At 34.2% G+C, this 25388-nt stretch overlaps 1 protein-coding gene across 50 annotated transcripts in view; it reads right to left on the bottom strand.

Moving 5' to 3' along the window:
- RIMS2 (regulating synaptic membrane exocytosis 2) overlaps positions 1–25388 on the bottom strand; it is a 605364-nt gene that overhangs the window by 292978 nt on the left and 286998 nt on the right. For all 50 annotated transcript variants that reach the window (XM_033125943.1, XM_033125918.1, XM_033125937.1 and 47 more), the window contains one exon: positions 14391–15316. In XM_033125943.1, coding sequence (XP_032981834.1) covers positions 14391–15316 — 926 coding nt within the window. The remainder of the gene's footprint in view (positions 1–14390; positions 15317–25388) is intronic.

Below are 25388 nucleotides of genomic sequence, written 5' to 3'. Positions count from 1 at the left end.
CTCTAACAGCTATAATTCTTAGAACTAAATACTTATGTTATACTTTTTTCCCCTGAACGAATTAAGACATTTTCAACAACTAATGCATTCTAGGCTATAATTGAGAAATAACATGTAAATTCAAACATAGAAAGGTGACATTATATACTTTCAACTAGTTATTAATGTAATTAAAATGATGTGAAGTAATCAAACTGATGTGAAATGTCTTGAATCATGAGGACATTCACATTTAAATTTAAAATTTGAATACAATCTTAATTTCACAGAAAGTCTACCGAAAAGGAATTTGCATGGGGCAGGGGTGGAAGGGAATGGGCATTTGGTCGTATAACAATGATCCCTTTTCGCTCTCATTCTCAAGGGAGCGTAGTATTAAACAAAAATTACCTACACTAGCCTTTCTAACTTTCTAGTATTGGAAGTATTTCATTAATAAAACCTTTTCCTCACTATGTGGTTTATAGAAAATATTTCAAAGCAGAGAGGGAGACAAACTGAGACACAGAATATGGTACAGAGCATCTGCAAATTACAATTACTGAACCAATTCAGAAATAGGGTGATGAAAGAAAGTTCAATGAAAGAAATCTTTCAAAACATAGTTAAGTATAATTGGATCACGGAAATGATTCCAGTTGCCTCAAAATAAATTTAGGTGAAGACTATTTAGAGTACATTTAGTTTTTTGTTTACTATTTCATTTGAATAATTCTTTAAAAGTGAATGTCAACCTTTTCAATTATGAGGGAAACTAACAATGGTCAGAACACCCTATCTGTGTTTGAATATACTTGCCCAACCTGTAATTCAAAACTAAGATTGTCTTATTTAAAGATGGTACGCTTTTTCACCACAAATGTACGTATTCCAATATGGCAGTTTGGTAATACTAGCGTTACAAATGCATTCATTTGAGTTTTAAATAAACAAAAAAGGGAAATATTTTATTTAGCATACCTAAAAAAGCATTTACTTTTTAATATAATATTTGAATCAGAGATCTTAATTCATTTTTGATGTTAATCTTTTGGAAATGGAAAGTTTTATTTTGAAAACTTAATTTTGTGCTAATGGCTATTTCATAATATAATGAAATCTCTCTTTTGTACAGAGTAGCATTGCATATGATAGACAATAAAGATAAATCAAGTAGGAAACTGCTTGCTATACTTTGATATCAACATTTCAAAAAAACAATAGGTGCTTTACACCTATTGGATATAGTAATTACTTATGCAGCCTGTCGAAAGTTTTCTAAAGGAATGAGATACTGTCCTATTAGATTCCATATCAATGTTAGTCTTCAAATTTCCTAAAAAGACATATGTTAAGTGCTCATTGACAACTTGTAAAAGATCCTGAAAAGTTATATGATCTGGGTAAGTCATTTATAGCAAAAGATAATAAATTAATGACTAGTTTATTTTTATCTGAATTTTAATGCAAATATAAGCAAATATGAAGCATAAACCATAAAAAAAAAATTCAACACCCTAGGACATGATGAGGTTGTGAGGGAAATGTTATGGAGAAATGAAGTATTTTTACATTTTTTTAGGCATTAAGCATGACCTACCTAATGCACAACATTGTATTCACAATATTTTTTTGATATGTATTTGGAGAGTGCACAGGAGGGAAAATAGTCACTAGAAATGGAATACAGCGAGACAATTTAATCAACAGTTTCCTCTTTTCATTTTTATTACACAAACATTACAGCCACACGAATGAAATTCTATATTAAATTGTTCCTACTAACTATTGCCCCAACAATTAAAACTTCTAATTTATCCTTATTTCTTCCTAGTTCTATATGGACATGTCATTTTAACATAGCAGATATAACATTCAACTCAGTTACAAAAAAAGTTTACATTATATCCTAGACTATTTTTCTTGTTACCATACCTTCCATAGTTATCAAAACTTCAAATAAACATTAGTGGTAGAGTGATTAATGTTTAACAACCAGTTTTCTTGGTGGCGGGGAGGGTGCAATGTGGAACAGGCCCTGTTTTATAACATTTGTTTATTTCCATGGTGTAAATACTTCCACTTCAACCAATTTTGAGCTACCAACACTATGTCACTGAAAGTGGAGTTGGGAAAAAATGAACACAATTGGTTCTCACAAGCTGATATAAGTCAGCTCCAAACTATTTTTTTATATCTGAGTTGTTTCCCGTTTTGCACTACTATAACCCTTACAATGAATTTCTTTGGCAAGCACAATTGGTTCTCTATCCAACAGTCATTGCCTATCTCCTTAGGATCGTCAACTCTAATCCAGTCTTGATAATTCTAGCTCCATTGCTAGTACATAGTTAGGAGCTGACATAAGTAGCAATTACAGCCACAAAAAGAAAGCAAAAGAAAAAAAAGAAGTAGTCTACAGAGGAGGCTTCTAGAAAATTTTCCCTCAATTTCAAAAGGAGATCGAGTAAAGGATGCGTAGAATAGTTACATCCCTCTTATAAAACTAAAGGGACAATTATAAAAATAAAATCTTAGTCGATGTTGTTGTATACTACCTATATGAACCCCTAAAAGCTGTGTTCATTCCTCAATCCACTCCAAATATTGCAAGCTCACTGCTTATATCTGAGTCCTTCACCCAAGAAATGTACTCAGGACAAGAGGTGCCTTGCCCTTTGTTTTGCACACCTGAAACTAATGGGGAAAAAAAAAAGAGTTGCCTTGCCCAAAGTTACACTCCCTCCCCAGGGGGCCAGCCATATCCAGCCCTTCTGGCCCCCAGACTCAATTAGGTCATCTCTAAAGAGCTACCCCAGATTCAAGCTCTTGTGGGTTTCATGGATGCATCCGTTCACAGTTTAACTTCTCCTTCTTCCTGTCTTCCTGCCCTTATTCCTCACAAGCGTTGTTAGAAATCCAGGCTGTATTGCAGGCAGCCATGCCACTTGGCCGTATTGTGCAACAGACTGAACGTTACTAGAAGCATCATTGGCTGGAAAAGATGCCATGTGAAATTTATGGCAAGCCTCAATAGGGGAATCACAATATACACTCCTAGGTTTCTGGATCACGGCCACGTAGTCTGCAGTGGAGAATTATATACTATTTGAAAAACTACACCTGGTATGTGCCTCGCCCAAGTAAGGGCAAAGATCTGATCATGAGTCATCAAGTGACCAAACAGCCACAAGTGCCCAACATAAGCTAGATTCTGTAAGGTTCAACAAGTCAAAAGCTGGACAAGCCAAACAATAAACAATTATAAGATAGAAGTGGTGCATCCACGTTGGAACAAAAGTCGGGCTGGGCTAGAGGATAAAAGTAAACTGCATGTGCAGGTAGCCCAGACTTATACATCATCGACCATTATTGCACCAGCATCTCTCTCTCCCTCAGCTCACATCCATGGCCACATTGGAGATCATTATGACTACCTGGCAAAGGAGGGCAAAGATTGTGCGTGGTTCACATATGGGCCAGCTCAGTATGTGTGCACCAGACAAAAGCAGACTGCTACTACAGCACAGTTCCGTTCCGGGGTGGTTCTGAAAGACATCAGTGAGGAAAATCCTCTTAATATACAGGGCCTTCGACGGTGTATCTGATCACTTTGTGGAGAAAGAGACGTGCCATGGGTGGCAAGAAGTGCCTATATGAATATATAGGCTTGGACAAATGGAATGGCTAATTAGTTAGAGGCCTAGAAGGGGGAAAAAAATTGAAAGACCAGAGAAAGGGATGTCTAGAGAAGGGGCTTGTTAATAAACCCATGAGAATTAGCAAGAAAAAAGACCTACGTATCACACATCGAAGCCCTTGTAGTAGCTGGACTCCAAGGACGGTCCCTCCGTGGGGGTGGGGGGGTCTCTCAGTGTTCATGCCCTTTGGAGACCCCTCCCTTATATGTACTGTGACTTGTTTGTAACCAATAGAATATGACAGGAATGACACTACATGGTCAAAGCTACATCAAAGTCAGTGGTGTTTTGAAACTCTATCCCTGTGAGCCCCAGGGCACCATATAAAAAATCCTACTAACTAGAAACTGCTTTGTTGGAGATGGTGCCTTGGTTCAGAATCCCAGTTGAGCAGTCTTCAAACCATGGCTGCCAAGATGCCAAATAAGCAAAAGAAGGCATCTTGAATCCTCCAGAACAGTCCATCCTGCCAGTTAAATTCCACCAATTAACCTCAATAACATCATATGAAGAACAAAAAGTACCCAGTTGAACACTGTCTGAATTCCAGGCTCAAAATCATAATAAAGGGAGGGACTTCTGCCTTAGAAGCATCAAGTGTCAGCTAGTTTTCTTCACAAAAACCAAGTACAAACATGGAAGAAACTGTCAAAAACAACAAGTGCATGATTCTGGAAATCAAACAAAGGCCCATAAAAAATTCAGAAAAACTGCTAGAGCTTCAGATAAAAACAACAGAAGTCTGTTACCGCCTTACATGGGGTTACTCGCATAACCTCCTCTGGCACAGTACATACACGAGAAGGGGTCTACAGAAAGGATCAATAGTTTTAGCAGTGGAAAGTTAGCTGAGAAAATCAGCAACTTTGCTACCAGCAGTTTTCTACTTGATGGGGTGGATATGAAAACCCATGGCTTTCTCAGCTAAAGAGGCAAACTCAATAGGAAACAAGGACAGAAAAATCAGCAGTTTGTTAACATAAGATTTCAGTCCCACACAGGGTGAATGGCAGACCAGTCAGAAATTTGATAGAGAAACCTTGGAAATGAGAGACCCACAGAAAAAAGATAAACTCTCCAAACGTATCAGGATGACTAGGAAACTATACCATGTTCAGCAGAAATCCTGAGAGAGGCTGGTAGAAAGTAAAAACCAAGGGTGACTTGAGAACTGGCTGAACTTTGAATGCATCCCCAATGATACACAGATTGATTGGCAGAGGGTGGAAGCCTTACAAGCTCAAAATGTTTGAGCACAACTTCCGCCCAAATATTTGGCTGACAATTAAGCTATGCAGACACAGGAGTGACCCATAAGAAGTTGGAGATGTATACTTGAATAAAAGAAACTCAGCAGAGATATCAATGGATGTATACCACAGTGGGGCCAGAGTCCACACTCTAAGTCCAGGTAAGTTATTTAAAGAGAGAGAGAGAGAGAGAGAGGGAGGGGGGGAGAGGGGGAGAGAGAGAGAGAGAGAGAGAGAGAGAGAGAGAGAGAGAGATAGAGAGAGAGAGAGAGAGAAAAAAAGGAAAGATAAGACAATGCTCAGGAAAATAAATAAGAAACCAGAGCTATCAAATATATCATCTAAAATGTCCAGTTTTCAGCCAAGAAATTACGAGACATGCAAAGAAAGATGAAAATGTGACCCATAACCAGGAAAAAAGTTAGTCAAAGAAATATTAGTTGATGTTGTATTTAGCAGCTATTATCAAGATTCTAAAGCAGCTATTATAAATATGTTTAAAAAATGAAGAAAACCAAGTCAAAGAATAACAGGAAAATATGATGACAATGACAATAAACAGAGACTCTCAACAGAGAAATAACTGTAAAAGGAAAGAAATGACAATTCTACAGCTGAAAAATACAATAGCCAAAATGAAATCTTCACTAAATGGACTCAACAGCAGATTTAAGATGGCAGAAGAAACTATCGGTATACTCTAATAGAGAGCAATAGAAATTATCCACTCTGAAGAACAAAGAGGAAAAAATACTGGAGGGAAAAAAAAAGAAAAGAACCTGAGAGACATGTGGGCAAATATAAAACATATGAACATACATGTAATGGGATTCATGGGAGAAAAAGAGGCAGCAAAAGAGTTGAAGAAATAATGGCTACAAATTTCCCAAATTTAAGGAGAAATATTAATCTGCAGATCTGCTCAATGATCCCTAATTAAAATATATACAAAAGAACTAAACCTAGATATGTAATAGTCAAACTGCTGAAACCTAAAGACAAAAATAATATATTGAGAACAGCAAGAGATAACACTCATCCCTAGGAAAAAATGGAACGTCACATACAATGCGCTGAAAGAGGAAAAAAATCCTGTCAACCAAAATTTCTATATCCAAAGACATTATCCTCCAAAAATGAAGGTGAAGTAAAACATTGCCTTTTACACCAAAGGATCCAAGTATCTGACTGAGTGACTAGAACTGGCTCCTCAAATTTGCAGAATCAAATGAATAAAAAGGTATAATTTATTGTAATTTATAACATTATTTCTTTGAGAAAATACATTTAAAGTTCAAAATCAGAAACACATATTTCCAGTTTCCTCAGTAAAATTTGCAAGTTGCCCCCTTCTACCAACTCAAGAATAGGATGAAATCCAAATTCTAGGTTAACAAAACCCTAGATATCCTTAATTATAAAGCAAAGGTCAGTTGTCCCATGGGAAATTTTTTTTTTCCTTTAAAAAATTCCCAGCCTGTACAGAGCAGGATGTGCTGAAATAAAGGGGCGTGTACAATCATCTGTAAGAATAACATTTAAAACTTGATTTGCTGGCTATTTCAACATGGTACATGCACGTGCACACACACACACACACACATACTTCTGAATATGTGTATTGTCATGTAAAACATAATCGTACGTAAAATGTATTTGGTTTGAAGAGTCTGCAAAGTATTCCATTCATACTCATTATTCTTAACCCAGAATTTTAACATCCTTTTATTCTCTACTAGTTATATATTTCTGTTTTTGATGTCCTTCTTCTTACACATACTGTAACTTGCTTTTATCATCTTGGTCATTCATTAAAGCTCATGATTTTCATAGATCTTATTATTTTATTATTCAACATTCCATTCCACAAATTAACATAATTATTATTTCGAGATTTGGAGAAAAGGTGTCAGGAGCATCTTACATTCCTATGAAATTAAACACTTGTATTTCGTTAGATCCTCTGTTAAAAGATTTAACATCAGTCTTGTACTGTAGGAGCCCATGCTTGAACTTAACTATGTCAGGCTCACTTTGTTTGCTCCTGAAAGCATTCTTAATTAACCAAGCTAAGCCCGACAAGAAGAGGTAGACAGGCAGTTTCAGGAAGAATGAGATTATGTATGGCAATAATTGGAGCTGCCCTTCACTTTAAAACACATCTCCCCTCATCCCCAATATTTCCTCAAAAATCCCTTCTCATGAATACATCCTAAAAGGAAAACAGAGAGTTTCTAGCACAAGCCAAAAAAAAAGGAAAGCCCATCCCATGCACAATTTTCTTGGATGATTCAACTAGCATAAATGCAGTCAAATTACAGCACAAAATGTTACTCGTGTTCTACAAAGGTGCAACTCTGTGGTGATAACAGACGCCTTCTTATTTTATGTTTCATACTCTATCACTATAGATTATTGACATTTAATATATCTTAGTTGAATGAAATAAGGAATGAATCAATGAATCTAGAGTATACTGCTTGAAATTTTGAATTAATCTTAGACTCAACTTTTCTGCTATTTCAGTGCTTTTTTAACTTGAATATAATAGGCTTGTACAGCATTTGTAACAATTTTAGAATATTTGCTCTGATATGCCTCCTATCAATTAATAACAATATGTTCATCTCAAAGCTTTATATTTTTCCATCCATTGAACATGTTTCAGCATCAAATATTTAAAGCTATACAAAATATCAATATCTAGGCATCACCTAATGAATTCTACTTCAACTTAACAGAAACGTCATTTTAAGTTAAAAATTAACATTTTATATATTCTAAACTAACTTCATCAACAGGTCTATAATTTAATTTTGCTTTTAATTTTACATTCAACTACCTAAGAACCCTCTCAAATATCCCACAAATTGAAACCTGTAAGATTTTTTCTTAATATCTACTTGGAACTTAGCAACTAAGTTTTCCATTAAAAACAATTTTTTTTTCTTTAGGCTTAACGTACTGTTTCATCCATAATTAACAAGAAAATATTTTTTGCAAAAGTAAAGAATTACCATCTTAAACATCTTAAGTGCTGCAATTTACCAGGAAACAAAAAATTCTCCTTTATTCCCATCTGTAAATCTACCTTCTAGCTATGCACTTTAAAAATTACTTTGAGTTAGTTTAGCTTCTTAATCTGCTTACATTTATGTTATATTATTTCAAGCCTGAAATAAGCTTTGTAACATGTATTTGCAACTTGATTTTTCATAGGATGAAAAGTATCCTATTTTTAGAAAATACATGATGAAATAATTTCAAGTTGCCTAAGGTAGCAACAGAGTAATTACTTATTCCCATGTAAATTTTATGCAATGAAGTTCTTTTTATTCCATAGTGAAGTTCTAAGACTCATGCTACGATTGGAATCATTATTTAGCATAAAATTATTTTACCAATTGATGGAATGAATCAATCTTTGACTTAAGAATTTTTATTTGAGAAAATCTTAGTAATAAAATAGCTAATTGAAAAATGTTTAAATATCCCCATTACTACAAAAACACTTTAGTCCACTTGGTTCAGAATTCCTTATCTGTTTAATTGGTCTTAAATACCATAAATCAGGATTTTCCTCAAATCCTTAGTGTATATTGCCTATCACTTCAACAGTCTATTTTCTTTACAATGTATATCGTAAATAATTACTTAAAAATTACAGTAAATTTGAGATCATACAAGGGGATAAATTTCACTATTAATAATGACACCTAAACTCAGACATATATAAAGCTGATGTCTTTAGGGTTTGTCTTTAATATTTTAAGACCCATGATTCTATCTGGAGATTTGCAATCTATCTTCTTGTATTCCTATTCTTGGACTGTTTTCCAAATTGTTCCACCTTTACACTTCCATTCACCCTCTCCCAAAATTAAGTACAAGGAAGCAGTGTGTTGCACTACTATCAAGAATATAATAATTGAATCAAACATTCCACAATTTATACATTAGGAGATTGCCATACACATGTATTCTTGCATTTACTAGTACAGAGAAACGAGACCTGTAACAACCAAGTAAAAATCAGTCATGTTAGGACCTGGAAAACAGGGGAAACAAAAATTTCCCATAATTGATTTTTAAAAGATCAAACTGGATATCTTTTGTGCAGTTGCACAAATGGTTGACAACATGGCTATGTAATTAAAGTGAAAAAAATATTGCATTATAATATTAAGATTAAAATGTATAAAATTAGAAAAAATATACTGTCTACAATATATGAATTAGCCACTGAACATCATCTCTAGACCTTTTTCCAGGTACAGAAGAAGGGGGAGGCAGGGAACACTAGTATCAAGTGAGTCACGAAATTCTAATATAATAGAGTAGCTTTAAAACATTTTTGACGATGATCTACAGTAAGAAATATTTTATATTGTGAGCCTATGGAGTATACACACAACACTGAAAAAAAATGTTTTACAGATTAATTACCCTTACTCAGTACCCTTCACTCTGATGTTTTCTACTCCTATTGCAGTCTCCCTCTTTTTAAAAATACTGGTATGACTCACAATTGCTTCTGAACGTGAGGAAGGAAGGAGAATAAGTGGAGGGGGTACAGGTGGAGGGTGGGGAGCGGTGAAGGGGGACTTTGCCCCACAAGGAATATTTGGAAATGGCTGTAGATGTTTTGGGTTATTAGAACTTGGGGTGGGGATGTTACTGGCATCTAGTGGGTAGAGGCAAAGGATGCTGCTAAACATCTTGCACAAGACAGTCCCACAAAACAATTTTTCAGCCCCAAATGTCAATAGTGCTGAGAATGTAAAACCTGCTCTGGATTATTTAATAAGGAAATCATAGATAAAGTTGGAAAGTCAATAGTACTTTTTAAAGCTTATGAAAAATATATTTTAAACTTTGGGAGATGTCCAACATTTAAATTCCGAGACACTATGGCATCAACAATCTAAGACTTATTTCCTCCCATAATATAAAGGTAAAAAAAAGAAAAGAAAAGAAAAGAAAATTGCAATTTTCTAACCCAAAACAACATATAGGGAAGCAATCAATATAACATGTGAAAAACAAACTATATCATAATGAGGGAAGAGAATAGTGTCACAAAACATACAAATCATACAAAATCAGAGATGGCCAATGCCCCTCTCTTCTGAAATCCCATAGTACCTATAGTACAGTGAGATTATATTGCTATTTATTTCAGACTCTCAATTTTTTGAGAGTAGAAACTTTATCTTATTTATCTTTATATTCTCTTCTAGTTCCAATCCAACACCTTGCAAATAGTAGGCACTAAAAAAGTATTGGACAGAAAAAGGAGTAAACACATGTCTAGTATTTAGTGAGACATTGGATTATATCTCAAATGATATCTCAAGTTAAAAGTATATTATTCTTCCTAGCCTGGAAATACAAGCCTAGTTCAGCATGAAGCAGATACTGGAAGAGGCGAAACTGACACAAATGCATTTTATTATTTAAAGATCAGAGAAGATCCTGATATGTAGCAGAAGTTATACTGTAACATATAAGGGCCTGCAAAGAATCCTCCTGCAATGATAATGTTGTTGGGTGCTATTTATACAGTGTTGGTTAACATTTTAGATTATCTGATCCAAATTTGCTTTATACATTTTTGAAAGATTTTGCTGAAGAATGAAAAGGGACAGAAACGTAAAAGACAATGAGAAAGATATCTCACCTGTAAACCATACTCTTTAGAGTTATTTAACTAGGTATAATAAAGCAAAGGGATGACTATCTGTTAAAAGTTGGTTGATTTTCATGAGAATGATGTACCCACATCCAAATATATAGGAAAAATATCACTAATAACATTTTTGTAATTATTGGGAAGAAGTTTCAAACAGTTTACCAAGGATGGCTATGAATTACAATGTCAGGTATCTTTAAAAGTAGCTTCTTCCCAAATCAGACTGGTATTTTTTCAATAATCAAAAATGCTACCCTAATGATGAAAAGTCAAAATATGACACATTTTAATCTCTTTCGCATATTATTCCAGTCTCTGACCAGCTACTTCTCATCAATGAATACTATTGGGGGTAATAGCAAACAGGAAAAGGTTATTTTATTTAGATTTCTTCCTTCAGAGGAATTAAATTATGATTGTCCGCTGGAAATACATGTTGGCAGAAACCATACTCCATGAAACAAATTATTAGACAGATGAGAAGGAGGACCATCTCTAAAAGTATCCACTAAGAGCTCAAGTTAGGGGACAGTACAGATGTAAGTGACTTGTAGTTTTCTTTCCATATTTCACAAATGTTTCAGTTCTACTAAATAGTATTATAAAGGATTTTAATTTAATTCATATATAGCTTTTTATTTACGTGAGATTTTTATAAGTGTTTACTTCAAAATCCTGAAACAAACTATAAGCCCTTAGAAGGATGCCATATAAAGCTTCAAGTATTAGATTGATGCATTTCTGGTTTCAGGGGAGGGTGAAAAGTGAAAGCATTACGTGGTAAAAGTGAAAGCATTACTTTAGCAAAGAGTAATAAAAGTATGTAACAGAATCTAAACCAAACCATTAAGAATAACAAAACTATCTTTTTCTTATCTTTTAGTATTTTGATACACTCAGGCAAATACGAAAAACGATCAAACTTAAGATTATTAAATATACTTAAGAAAGTATTGTAGCTTCTGGGAAATATCTATGTGCTCTATGATACTATGAAGATCTACACTTTCTTTTTATAGATCTTTATATTTCAACAAATACAATTTTCTTATTATTTATAACTAAAATGCAACTTGTATGAAATGAAGCTCTAACTTGACTTTTTATCACCATATGTGCATGTTCCCCAAGCCCATTTGTTGAATCATGTATCTCTTCACCCTTGGTTTGTGGTGATTTCTTTTTTTTTAATCACTTATTTGTTTTAATATGCCACGTAGCAAAAGGACTATTTTGTACTGACAGCAATTGAGAAGAAGCAAACACAAGAAAAGCTCTGCCCTCCCCCTATTTGCCGAAAAGCTGGACATACATTTGCAAAGGTGACCCCGTCTCTATCAGGAAGGACAGAAGTTAACCAGAGATAACTCTGGAGATAACTCTGGACCCTTGTAAGTACCAAAAGAATCTAAAACAAACCTTACTAAAACTAGCCCTTATTTTCCATTGTTTCCCTGTATACTTGCCTTCCCACAACTGGCCACCCCTAGAAGCTCAGAGTCCCTTTCCTTTGTCTTGTCACCTCTCTAAAAATGTACTCTTCTTTTGTTAAGCTGCTCTATAAACTCAAATTCTTACCACTCCTTTGAGTATCTCATAACTGACTGCTCTTATTTGTATGCACAATGCACATGATATAAAATGTCAGTTTGTTTTTCTCTTGTTAGTCTGTCTTTTGTCAGTCTAATTTACAGGCCCCCAGCTGATGAAACCAAAATGCACAGAAGGAAAAAAAAGAGTTAAAATTTTCCTCCTCTACACTTTCCACATTAACTTTATAAATAGCATACTTCAACGAACCAATTGGGATTATGACTACAATGTTATTAAATCCAAGAGATGATTTGAAAGGAACATGAAATGAATCTCTACTCATATCTTCCTTGTGTGACTCAGGAAAGTTTTATAGCTTTCTTCATGTAGGATCCCTCACTTCTTATTATTTTTAAATCACATTTTCTGTTTTTAGTTCAAAATAGGAACTGCCTTTTATTTACATTTCCTAATTAATTATTTTTTGTACAGTATAAAATGATTCTGGATGAGGGGCGGCCGGTTCCCTCAGTTGGTTAGAGTGCGGTACTCTTAACAACAAGGTTGCCAGTTCAATCCCCACATGGGCCACTGTGAGCTGCGCCCTCCAAAGCTAGATTGAAACAACTACCTGACTTGGAGCTGATGGGCCCTGGAGAAACACAAAATAAATTAAAAAAAAAAAGATTCTATATTAATTTCACATCTAGCTGCCTTCTTGAATTCCATTATTGATTTCCATTCTTTCTTATGAACAAGAAATCAATTATTCCTCAAATAGTGTCAGAAAATTGTGTGTGGAGGGGTTTGGTACAAGGAATTCATATTAGATAATCCCCTATCTGATTTATTTTGTCATACACCAAAATAAATCACAGAAAGATTAAAAAGTTAAAGTTTAAAAAAATAAGTAATAAAAACATGAGAAAATATACAGTTAAATATTTAACTGATTTGGGGATGAATAGAGCTTCTGAGAATAAAAGGAATAGAAAAAAATCACCAAAGATGCAAAGAATTAGCTATCTTAAATTGAATATTTCCAAATAACCAAAAAAATATGTCGATAAACATCAAAATGAGAAATATATTTGGAACAGATGACAGTTTGGGAATCGGTAAAATCCTAATCATGTGAAAAGCTCTCATAAATCAGTAAGACAGAAAAGCTCTTATAAATCAATAAGACTATGATTAGTACCCAATAGGTGCATGGGAAGAAGAAATAAAAGGAATGAATAGATAATTCACAGAAGATACCAAACACCAATAAACATACATAATGAAATTCAAATTAAAATGACAAAGAGATAGCATTTTTTTTGTGGTCAGTTCAACAGGCAGAGACTTGGTTCATCTAGCCTGAAAGCTCAAGCATATCTGCTTCATGAAAGCATATGAAAGGAACATGGAGTGTTATAACCTTTTTGGAAAGCAGGTTGGTAATCTGAATTAAAAACTTTAAAAAAATCAAATCACGAATATGTATTTGTGAAATACTCAGAGATATAGGCAAAAAAATATGTATAAAGATAACCATTATAATATTATTTATACTAAAGTTAGAAGCAACTGCAATGCCCCCATATAAAGGAAGAGTTAGTTTGTGGTATGTCCTTACAATAGAACATTAATGTAGCCATTTAAAATACATTTCTGAAGAACATTTAATGGCTTGAAAAAAGCTAATGATATGACATCAATTAAAAAAATTGGAACACAAAATTATATATATAGCATGATATCAATTTTATAAATATGTAAAATATGAATGCATAGGAAAAGGGGAAGAAAATACAACAAAATGTTAATAATGGTTATATTTGGGGGAAAAGATTATGGATAGCTTGTATTTCATTCTTTTATACTTTGAGGAATTTTTCAGATGTTCTACAGTAAACATATTGTTACTTTTAAAAAGAAACACAAAAATGTTACTTCTACAACTATAGCTAAAAGGTTTTTAAAAATATGCCACCAAGTGGGGCAAGAAAATTTTTAGAAACAGAGCAAAAAAGTTTTTTTTAAATCAGCAGACTTACAGAGAAAATTCACTTTTTATAACTTAAAATTTTCTTCACATAACCAACACCATTAAAAGACTTTTAAAATAACATATAATAAATATGAGTACCAATATTTAACGTTTAAATGTTTACTCAGAAATACAACCTAAAAAGAAAACCCCTTATCTACTCAATTACAGGGAATTGTGATTAGAATAGAGTAGCTTACCTTTTTCACTGACACTCTCACTTTCAATCTCAACATCATCACAACTTGTATATTCAGGTGTGGAAGCTAATTCCTCCTCTGAACTGCTCAATGAAACCTGGCGCATTTTACCTCCTTTCTTTGATTTATGAGGCTTTGGTGGTGGTGGTCTCACTGACTCTGACTGGTCAGAACTGAGAGAATCATTCCTTAGCATGGTTTCCATTTTTTCCCGTTTTGTTTTCCTCACAGCAGAGCTAGGATCTAAGTGGTGTTGTTTCCTCAGTGAGTCAGTACGTCTCATGTCTTGTCTATCAATGGGGATTGGACTCCTCCGGGGGGTAGGAGGGCTATGGTTTGTGGTCCTTTGTGGATAAGAACTTGGTCCCTGAGCCTCTCGAGTTCTTTCCATTGAATAAGATCGCTGACTTTCCATGGCAGCTCTACGTTCAGATATAGATCTTTGCCTTGATGGTCGTTCCATCCTTAGCATAGACATCCTAGAATCGTCCAGTTCCGCATTTGCCAAAGAAACATCGCTGTGCCTTCTCTCATGCCGTGCTCTGGACACTTCCGCATGAATACGCATTTGTTCTTCATAGGGCTGTGGCTTTACTGGGTAACGGGCCAAATTCGGATCACTTCGATAGCGTGCCTGGTATTCCTCCTCTCTCCTTTGTCTTTCATATTCGTCTCTACTCTCCACATCCTCATCATCTACAATATATTCTTTGGAATGCCTATGACTTCTCCTATTGGAGTCCCTATAATTTATATGATCAGACTCTTCATAAAATTGAGGTTCGGGTTGAGACCGCCTATCAGCATAATCTGATGGAGACCTAGGCATTGCGCTATCCGAAGTAGCATACTGTGAATATTCCTCTCTTTCTTCCCTTTGGTCGTATCTTCTATTCTGATCTCTGGATACTGATGGACTTCTTTTCCTAAGTAACCAAAGAAAAAGAATGATGAAGAGCAACATTCAAATAATTTTACATTTTGCTGATTCACTGGCAGGTTGACGGATAAATTCAAATAGTTCTTTTGCTTTCTTTTTTAAATTTCATTTTAAAGTCATGCCATAACAAAAGATTTACTTATATTCATTTTATTCCATTCAAATAGGAAATTATAATGGTACTTCTGATATGGTTATTGAATGCATGATACACTAGATAAAAATATGCTTATGCCCTGAAATTAGGTAACCACCATATTCTGCTGCTACGAAGTAGCCTTTATTCTAATTTCTTTGCTTGGTTCAATATACTTCAGCTATCTCCCAACTGTTATTCAGAGGCTTAAAAAAAAAAAATAATTCCCCCTTCCATTCTCTCTATTCCTGACACCTTGGTATGAAAGTTACCTGAAAAACATAATGAAGCCAAACTGACTTGGCTAAAGAGTTGAATACCAAATATAAGGTGATGTAAGGAGAGCTGACTCTGGGTGGTGAACACACAGTGTGATATATAGATGGTGTATTACACCTGAAACCTATGAAACTTAACTAACCACTGTCACCCCAATAAACTTTAATTTAAATAAAAAGTTGAATACTTTTTATCTAAAACTGTTGGCTCTTAAAATTCACCACTCAATCATGCAGATCACCCCTAGTATTGGTTCATCTAAATCTTCATCTTATCATTATATCTCCAACCCTTCCTTACTGCCCTACTTTGAGATAAGCAATCTAAATAAATACCAACAATACTGATTTATTCATCACAAAACCCCTAGAAGTGAGAAAGCCCTGCTATTCATTCCATCTTCATTAAGATTCAGGCCAGCTCCATGACACTTGTCTTCTCTGTCTTCATATCTGACTCTTCATATTTCCTTACAGTCTCAGAAGATACTGTGTATTGTTCTCAACCTGTTCCTCTAGCACTGGTACCACCTGGTGGGCCTGGCAATCACACTTAGTATTAATACTCTTTGCCAACAAAAATATTCACAGATGCCTCTTCTCTGGCAAGAACTCAGATAATGTCAACCATTAGCCATGACCATTAGCAATGGTACTAGAATCCTGAAGAAGACAGAAAAGGTGTGGAATAACTGTTAACGGCGATTTTGTCTGAACACATGAAGAATAGATAGTGAAATAGTGGGCTTAGTTGAATTTAAAGATGACCAACATTAGACAGCTCAGCTTAGACAATATTATTTTGGGCCCAAATGCAAAAGCAAAGAAATTCTGCAACCCAGCACATCATCATTGTCCTCTAAAATCTCCTCTGTGTCCCCGAATCCTTTTCCCCCATATCTGGAATACAGTATGCCAACGTATCAATTAGGGTTCATTAAGGAAAATAGCAGTCACTCTAGGTTTTCCAGGTAGGAAGGGTTTCAATACAGGAATCAGAAGCTACACAATTATTGAACAAGATAGGGCAATGAAGTCCAGAGAAGTTAATACTGCTGTTCTTAACCTGAAAAATAAAAGCAATGGTTCTCAAAATGGTCATTAGGAAGTGGCTGTGAATCTCAACAGTCTTTGGAAATTTACCACCAATTATCTAGGAGGCCTACTCATCAGGGTGGTCAATTAACAGGAGTTTGCCCAGGAGCCACTAAGACTTTCACATCTGCCCATCTGCCAGCCAACAACTGCTGCTTGACAATAATGGATTCTGTATCTCTTCCGTCTGTCAAATCTCACACAAATGCGTTATCAAGTTAGACTCTAACCTGGGACCACAAAAGGAAAAGTATCATAGTAAATGCTCCCCTAAATGTTTTATGATTAAGCAAGTGGATGTGATCTTTTTTTTTTACATTTACATTCTTATATTTACAAATAAATATAAAACATTTAGGACTTAATTACAAATCTTTTAGGTTACAATTGTTACATAAATTATATTCCTACAGTTTAAAATATACAATCAAAACAGAGCACTCAAAATAATTTTTATGGTATTAACCCACATAATATCCAAATATGTGTGTCTGTTATGCATAATTAATTTTAATTTTGTCATTATTTGTATACATATGACTAAAGAGAAAAATACATTAGCATGGCAGCAATGTATCATGAAAAGAACACTAGAATTGAGGGATCTGGGTTTCTTAGTCCTACTTTTGCCATTAACCAGTTATTTGAACCTATATGGTCATTTATGCTTTGAGAGTGTATGTTTTAAAGTGAGAGACAGATTATACACTTTAACTTATATATGCTTTTAATAAATATGTATTATTAAGCTGGTGCAAAAGTAATTGCGGTTTTTGCAATTATTTTTAATTGTTTAAACCGTGATTACTTTTGCACCAATCTAATAGTTAAGAAGTAAATGCTACACACTACAATATAGACTGGGAATACAGAAATTAGTAAGAATCCCTTGATTTTGAGAGGCTAAATGATTCTAAAACCCTCTTCCATTTCTTAGGGACTATGATCTTATAATATTGATACCCCACTTCATCAAGTTAATATGTCTAAATGAAAGCTTAAAACATAGCAAGAAACAATAAGGAAAGTCCTGTCAAGATGTAATTAACTGAGTGATGCCAATTTTCAACATATTCACATCTCATTAACTGGCTATTGATTTATATCTACTTACTTTACTAAAATACCGGGATAATTAAGGAACCCTACAGAATCAGTTCCTTCTTAAATTGACCACCTAACCTCCATTTGATACAGACTTTATGTTAGGAATTCAAATATATTTTGGTATGTTAAAACTAACATAATAATTATTTGCAATGTAAGTTAATAAAGATATTTGTCTCTAAAAACATAACAGTTATTCATAGGCTTATTTAACACCAAGAAATCGATACTGTTCTAAGAGTAAATTTCAGTGTTTCACAGCTTTATATGGGGTACATAAGGAATATATTTTTTTATTTAATTCAGTGATTATTTAATGAAATTCTAATTTCCATAAAATTCAATATGGGCTGAATAGGAAATTATAAAGCTATCTATAAATACATGAATTTAGGAGACATAGAAATGGAAGAAAAATGTGATTTCTTAAATAAAGAATATTACTGTATTAGCATGGACCAATAAGATGAGCTCATTAGCTAAAGCTCACTTTTGTGCCTTTGTATTTCCTCAACATAATACTACTCATATTATTTACAATTAACTAATTACTGCCCTGTGCTGTCCACTAGACTTTAAAACCTTGAACCAGAAAAGACTGTGTCTAATATACCTTTGTATCTCTATTATTTATTCATTCACTCAACAAACATTTATTTAGGGTTTACTATGTGCCAGGTTTGATTCTAGTTGTTGGAAATAAAACAGAGAAAAGATAAGGTCGCAGCTCTAAAGAAGCTTTCTTTCTAGTAGGGGACAAAGGCAGTAAGCATATAAATAAATACATTAAGTTTATATAGTGATAAACACTACAAAAAAATTGAAACAGTAAAAACAAACCAGTGACTAAGAGAAGCTACTTTCTGTATAGAAGGTCTTTCTGTAAAGATACATTTGAACTAAGACCTGAATATATATTGAGGGTGCAAAAAAAATGTACACGCATTTAAGATAACGTGTATCCAGTTTTTTGGCACCCCCCGTAGTTATACTAAATATAGCCTATTTATATAAAATATACAACTCCGCTGAAAATGTTTTATGTTTCTCATTAAGTTGTTATTATTTTCTTTTCAATTTTTTTTTACTCAAAGCTGTCTTATAACATAAATCTACTGAATTCTTAATTGCTGCTTTATTAAGTCAAGGATTTTCCAAGGTAGTTGTAGTTGACCTCTAGAATCCACCTCAAGGCAGCCCACTAAGCCCTTTTCACATACCCCTTCCCTTTCAAACGATTTCATGCTCCCAAACTGGGTAAATTCCAATTCCCCATTATACCTGACCTGAGTTGAAAGTCAAAAGTAAAACAAGCAAATTAAATCAAAATGAATAAATACAGTTTTATCATACTATGAAAATTACTTAAATGCTTCAAGTTTGTTAATAAAAATTAATCTCTGAAATGTGAAAAAATAAGGCCATACAAGAAGGAGAAGTAAAAAATTTCAGAAAATGTTAAGGGGGAAATTGGATATTTTGAAGGCAATTCAACATAATGGTGATCTTCTTCCTCACTGCATTTTTCCCCTAGGTAATCTTATCCATTTCTATCCAGGTATATCTCTAATACCTGTAAAATGTTAAGTTTCATGAAGACTGGCAACCTGGATCTAAGGAGGCTGGCATATAGCAGGTGCTCAATAAACAGCTGATGAATTAAATAATTAATTAATTCTCCCTTAAATTATCTCTACTTTTCATGGCTTGCTCTTTTTTCCTATACTGAAACTCTCTGATTTGTTAAAATAGTCTAGTTCTTCTCTTTCTCCTAATACTCCCATGGTAGTAATGGCACCTCAAGTGAAAGGAAGCAAATACTTATATTAGTAGTGGAATTTAGCTCTATTATATGTTAACTGAGTTTTTTTTTGTTGGGCTTCAGACACCAACTGTTGTTTGTGAAATGACTTCTTTGGCAAAATGTATTTTGAGTATCAATCACTTTACAATCAAACATTTAGAAAAAAAACCTCTGTGTAAATTAGGGATTTTTAGTAATATACGTATTGAACATCACATTGGGTATTATAGGACAGAAGTAGGAAAAAAAATTGAAGAAAGACTTCATTCCCTAAGATTGAAAGTAGGGTATAAACAAAGTGATATAGTTAGTCTTTATAACACAAGGAATATATTCTATTTTATTGATAAATAAGAATACTGATAGAATTCAGTTCCACCAGAAGAAAGGTTATTAATGAGTCCTTAGCAAGCCATATGAGTGCCTTTTTAAAAATCATACCTTCAATTAATTAACTTCAACATTAAATCCAGCAATCACTTTGTTCTAGAGATTATGAAATTTGCCTGAAGCATGTGAATCATACTGTAGATACTGATTTGTACTGGATTTAAGTAAAAATAGAACAGTCGTCATGATTTCTGAAATTGGGATAACTACTGCCACTGTTACTTAACATGGAATTAGGTTTTAAAAAATACACTTTAACATTATAGTACTGTACAGTATATTAAAGCTGATGCTAGAAGTCAGGCAAGATTTCATTCTAAGAATATTCTTACCAAATAATGAAGAATTTGGGATCAGTTACTCCAAAATATTAAAATACTTGCCAAAACAATTTTAACAACCATATTGTGAATTATTGCATTTTATACTCTCCTTTGAATTAAAACTGCTATGTTTCTCAGACATTATATTTTTTTTCAGGAACTGATGAAAATTCAAGTACTATACCTCTAATCTCTATCTTTATCACTAGCCTTAATAAGCATATCTTAGCATTTATTATTATAAAAATGGAAAACATTTCATAGGTAAAATAATACAATGATAAATTTTATACTTCTCTAAACAATCATGAAGCATTTAACAGTATTTCACCCATAAATTATGATTCAGAAAAATGAAGCAATTCATTTAGATGTTTTATATCACAATCCTTCAACGATTCTGAGAATTTAAAGGGCAGAATCCAAAATTATGCCTTCCTTTATAATAAAATGTATTTATGATGTAATGCCTTGATTTTTACTCCTATGCATTCTATTAATCCCTGCTTTCACTGATAATCCAATGTCAGCAAGTGTTTATATTCACTTTATATTTATATATCTGTTCATCTTACTTCTCTTTATCTAAACATAGGTTGTTATAATTATTTTCTCTTTCATCACATGATAGTCATCTTAACTGGAACCAGTTTATAGAAAATCACATCTGGAAATATCCTCTTTCTACCTTAATGAATAGAATTTCTGTTCATTGTTTATAATTTTTGTTATATGGACTAACCAATCTATTTCTAAATATTCTAGCTATGTATTCACACTTGATTAAGCATAATAGTCTAAGCAAACAACTCTACAAATAAATTTCCTTAAAATTCCATGTCTAAAAATTATACTGACTGATGGGGAAATTCCAAATAAAAAGATTCTTTACCAATTAAAGTCACTTTCCCAATTACCCAAAGCATTCTCTATTTACATAATGTATATTAATTTATCATTCTTTTACAATAGTTTAATATTTACAACCTTTACCATTCTATGTGGTTTCTATTACTATGCCACCTGTATGCAGCAATACTGACCATATATACTATAAGTATAAAATAATCAAGTTTTTGAAAATACAATCCAGTAAACATTTAAAAATATTTATAAGAATAGTAAAAGGGTAAATGGAAATTTTAAGTTTTAATATTCATATATTTTTAACTCTTAAGACCTATGCAATTTTTAAGAATCATAATGACACTAAAAGTAAAGTGAAGAATTTAAAGATTACTAATTTCTGGAAATTCAAATTTTATATTACAGTTAAGTACTATATAGGAAAATCTTTTACTTATAATCTTTATTAGTCAAGATCATTAAATAATTGTCATTTTATAAACAAAAGGATAGAAACATTTAAAGAATCAATAATCTGAAAAAAGACCTCCATCTGTTTTAAAGCTTCATAAAGCATGGATATTGCTAAATAAATTAAAATGATACCTCATTAATTCAATTACTCATACTAACCATACAGTTTAAACATAACATTTCAATCAAATTCGAAAAATAGAAGCTGTTAAAACACATTAAATCAAGGACTTAACAGAAATATAAAATCCTATAAAACATGAAATATATAGGTTCCATTCCTACAATTCCTACAAAAAGCTTTTAACAGGTCAAACCATTTATATTCATTACAAAACATAACATAGATCAATCTTTTTTTCCACATCACAATATTTAACACATTATTATAGTTTTACCTTCTGCTCAACCACTGTACATCTGCTGAGCATGAAGCATCATGTTGACAAAAATACACTAACAGTGCCAGGCAGTGCTTTCATTTAATCCTTCTAGCTCGAGCAAAATCATAGGAGTCATCCTTAATCAGATGATTTGAAACTCTCTGCTGCTTACAAACATTGTATTTCAAAAGTCAATTACTAAAAAAATTACACATAAAATAACACTTATTCAAGGATGAAGTCATAAAATCCTCTAGTGATGGGCCTGTTAAGGAAAAGGTTATTTTTTAATGCTGTTACTCTGTGGCTGCATATAGCTCCAGGTCAAGTAAGAATGTACCCTGTAAGGAGGATTATGGTACTTAGCTGATTAGTGCCTCACAATACTGAAAACCAAATGCATTTCGGCGCACCACACTTAAAACGGACAGACGCAGAAATTTGTAAACCATGTTGTCCTACATGAATTACAATAATTTTAAATTAACAAAATTCATTGTTTGTTATTGATAAGCCTAACTGCACTGCTTTCACTATAAAATGTATAATGATAATAAAAGGTATTGATGTTTTAACCAGTTTATTCTATGATTTTTTTTCAATTGTTCAATAACAAGTTTCTTAATCTTTACTAAAAAGAGAATGCCACCCCAAAGGGCTAATGGGTTTCTATAGAAGGGTTTCTATAGAAATTTAATAAAAGAACTAATGTGTTCCATGAACTGAAAGGTTGGTTAGACACTGAGTTTAAATCAAGTTTTGCTCACTTTATCAATTAACCTCTCATTGCCTGTATTTAGTCATTAAAAACAAAAATAAAAATACAAAAGAAGATAACATCACAAATTCCTTTCTACGAAAAGTCGATTATCAAGTGTTACTATTACACTTTTCAGAATTACATTTAAGTGATTCCAAACAAAGTTAAATAAAACTGACAAAAGGTCAGTGTCTGAAGAGTGGGGAGAAATCCAAAAGTACTGTACTGCTTTCTGGTCTCACGAATTTCAAGTTTAAAGAGAGTCTAGGGACATGTGGTAGCACCATTCAACTATTTGTGCAGTATTCATCTGCAGAATTCTCTCCTATAATTGAGTATAGATTTGGAGAGATTGTAGAAAGGCTGAGGATAAATAAATGTCTTTTTCCCCTCTGAGATTCCTAATGAAGACTTGTAGATTCTTCAAACAGAAATGCAATAAAAATTCAAGGCAAATGATCTTTATAGAAATGTTAACCAATAATAAAATTCAACCATTTAGTTCACAGCAAACTGGAAAAAAAAATTACACAGAATATTTTGATTCTTCCAAACTAGTAAGTCCAGATGATTTCAAAAACAACATTACAACTGATGCTAGAATAGCAAACCTTCTTTACTTTTTCTTCCATTCACTTTTACCACCTCAGTGAGTTATCTTGGCAGTGTTCTCCCAACTATAATGCACACTCTGCTGTCAATCATCTCCTCCCCATTAACCTTGTTTCTAGCTCCTCTTACTTGTTCACCTGAACTCTCATTTGCATTATTTCTAACACCAGTACTGCTTTCCCTCTACTCTCTACTGATATTTCTAGGTCTTCAATTTCCTCCTTCCTACCCATCAAGTTTATATTGTCTTGTTAGGACTACTTCTCCCATTTTTAACTCTTTTTAACATTAAAAAAAAATTCCCTCAGTTAAGTATTTCCCATGCATTCAAATTTATGATGACTCAATTTGGGGTTTAAAAAGTTTTCATTAGAGACTTATAGTGAAGTAGGTAAATGCTGTGTTTCCCTCTTCTCACATCCACATCAAAATTACAACTAAACTACAGAATAACCATCATTAAGGATTGCCTGAAATCTAGGTGAACTGAAGCCCTACAACTAAGGAAATACAGAACAAGACATGTTGAGATGGGTACAAGGGGCTGAGATGAAGAACACACCCACGTGTGGCAGTTAAAAATCTGGAGGGATAGCTCAGCTGCAACGTTTCCCTAGAAGGAGCAAGGAGTCCCAGCCCCACACCAAGCTCCCCAGCCCAGGGCTACAGTGCCGGGAAGAGAGGTCTCCATAACTTCTGGCTGTGAAAAGCAGCAGAGATTGTGGCTGAGTGAGAAGGAAGGCTGTTGAAGTCCCAGGCATCCTCTTAAAGTATTCGTGCACAGACTTGCTCGATGATAAACTCACTCACTCTGAGCTCCTGCACTGGGGAAGCAGTTTGAAAGTCACCTGGGACATACAAGGAGGAACTAAATTTTCTGGCTTCAGGGCTAGGGCAGACATAAGTGCTGGCAGGCACCATTATTCCTTTGTTGAGCCCTCCCCACATCTGGCATGCAGACTCCATCCACCTGGCTAACACTGCTGGCCCCACCCTGGTGATTAACTAAGACCCTGCCCCACCCAAATTGCAAGCCCACCCAAGCTACTTCCAGTGACTTTTTCATACAAATGAACTGTCTTAACTCATGCTACAGACTTTCCTAAAATCTTTAAAAGTTTCATAAGCCCCAGGCAGGCAGCACCTGGCATCAGCGTGCTCCGTACCACTTGCTGAGTAGCCCCAAGCCTGGCACTAACAACAGTCGGCCTCATTTCAAAGCATGGCCTCTCCCAGGCAGCTCTAAGCCCAGCTCAAGTGGCAACCATCTGCACATCACTTTGTAGCTCTTACTAAAGAGTCCCAGGCAGGACACAGAAGCAGATAAACTCAGCTTGTAATAAAGCCCCCCCAAAAGGCCCCAAAACTGACACACCAGGTGGTCAGCTTCAGACCACACCTGAGCATCACCCAACCAACTCCATAAAAGACACACCCAAAGAGCAGACAGGTAGGCACCAGAGACCTACTAAAGCAAATCCTGCCTTTAAAATCAGCCCTGGCACATCTCCTCCATTATAGTCATGGTCAGTCCTCACACCAATCAGCCTTAGGGGCAATCCCTCCCTTGATGTGCAAACAACCAAGGCTCAACTGCAACAGGAGGGCACACACAATCCACACAGGGACACAACTGGAGCACCTGACTCAGGTAAACAGGGAGATTAAGCCCCACAGGACACCTACTACATAAGGTCACTCCACAAAGACTGGGAGACATAGCAGCCCTACCTATTACATAGAAACAAACACAGGCAAGTAGCCAAAATGGGGAGACAAAGAAACATGTCTCAAATGAAAGCACTAAACAAAATGAAGACAAACCATCTATCAGATACAGAGGTCCAAAC

Source organism: Rhinolophus ferrumequinum, chromosome 14 (genome assembly GCF_004115265.2).
Source record: "Rhinolophus ferrumequinum isolate MPI-CBG mRhiFer1 chromosome 14, mRhiFer1_v1.p, whole genome shotgun sequence".
Classification (NCBI taxonomy): Eukaryota; Metazoa; Chordata; class Mammalia; order Chiroptera; family Rhinolophidae; genus Rhinolophus; species Rhinolophus ferrumequinum.
The sequence above is the reverse complement of the archived record's forward strand: the minus strand, read 5'-3'. Positions and strand labels throughout refer to the sequence as shown.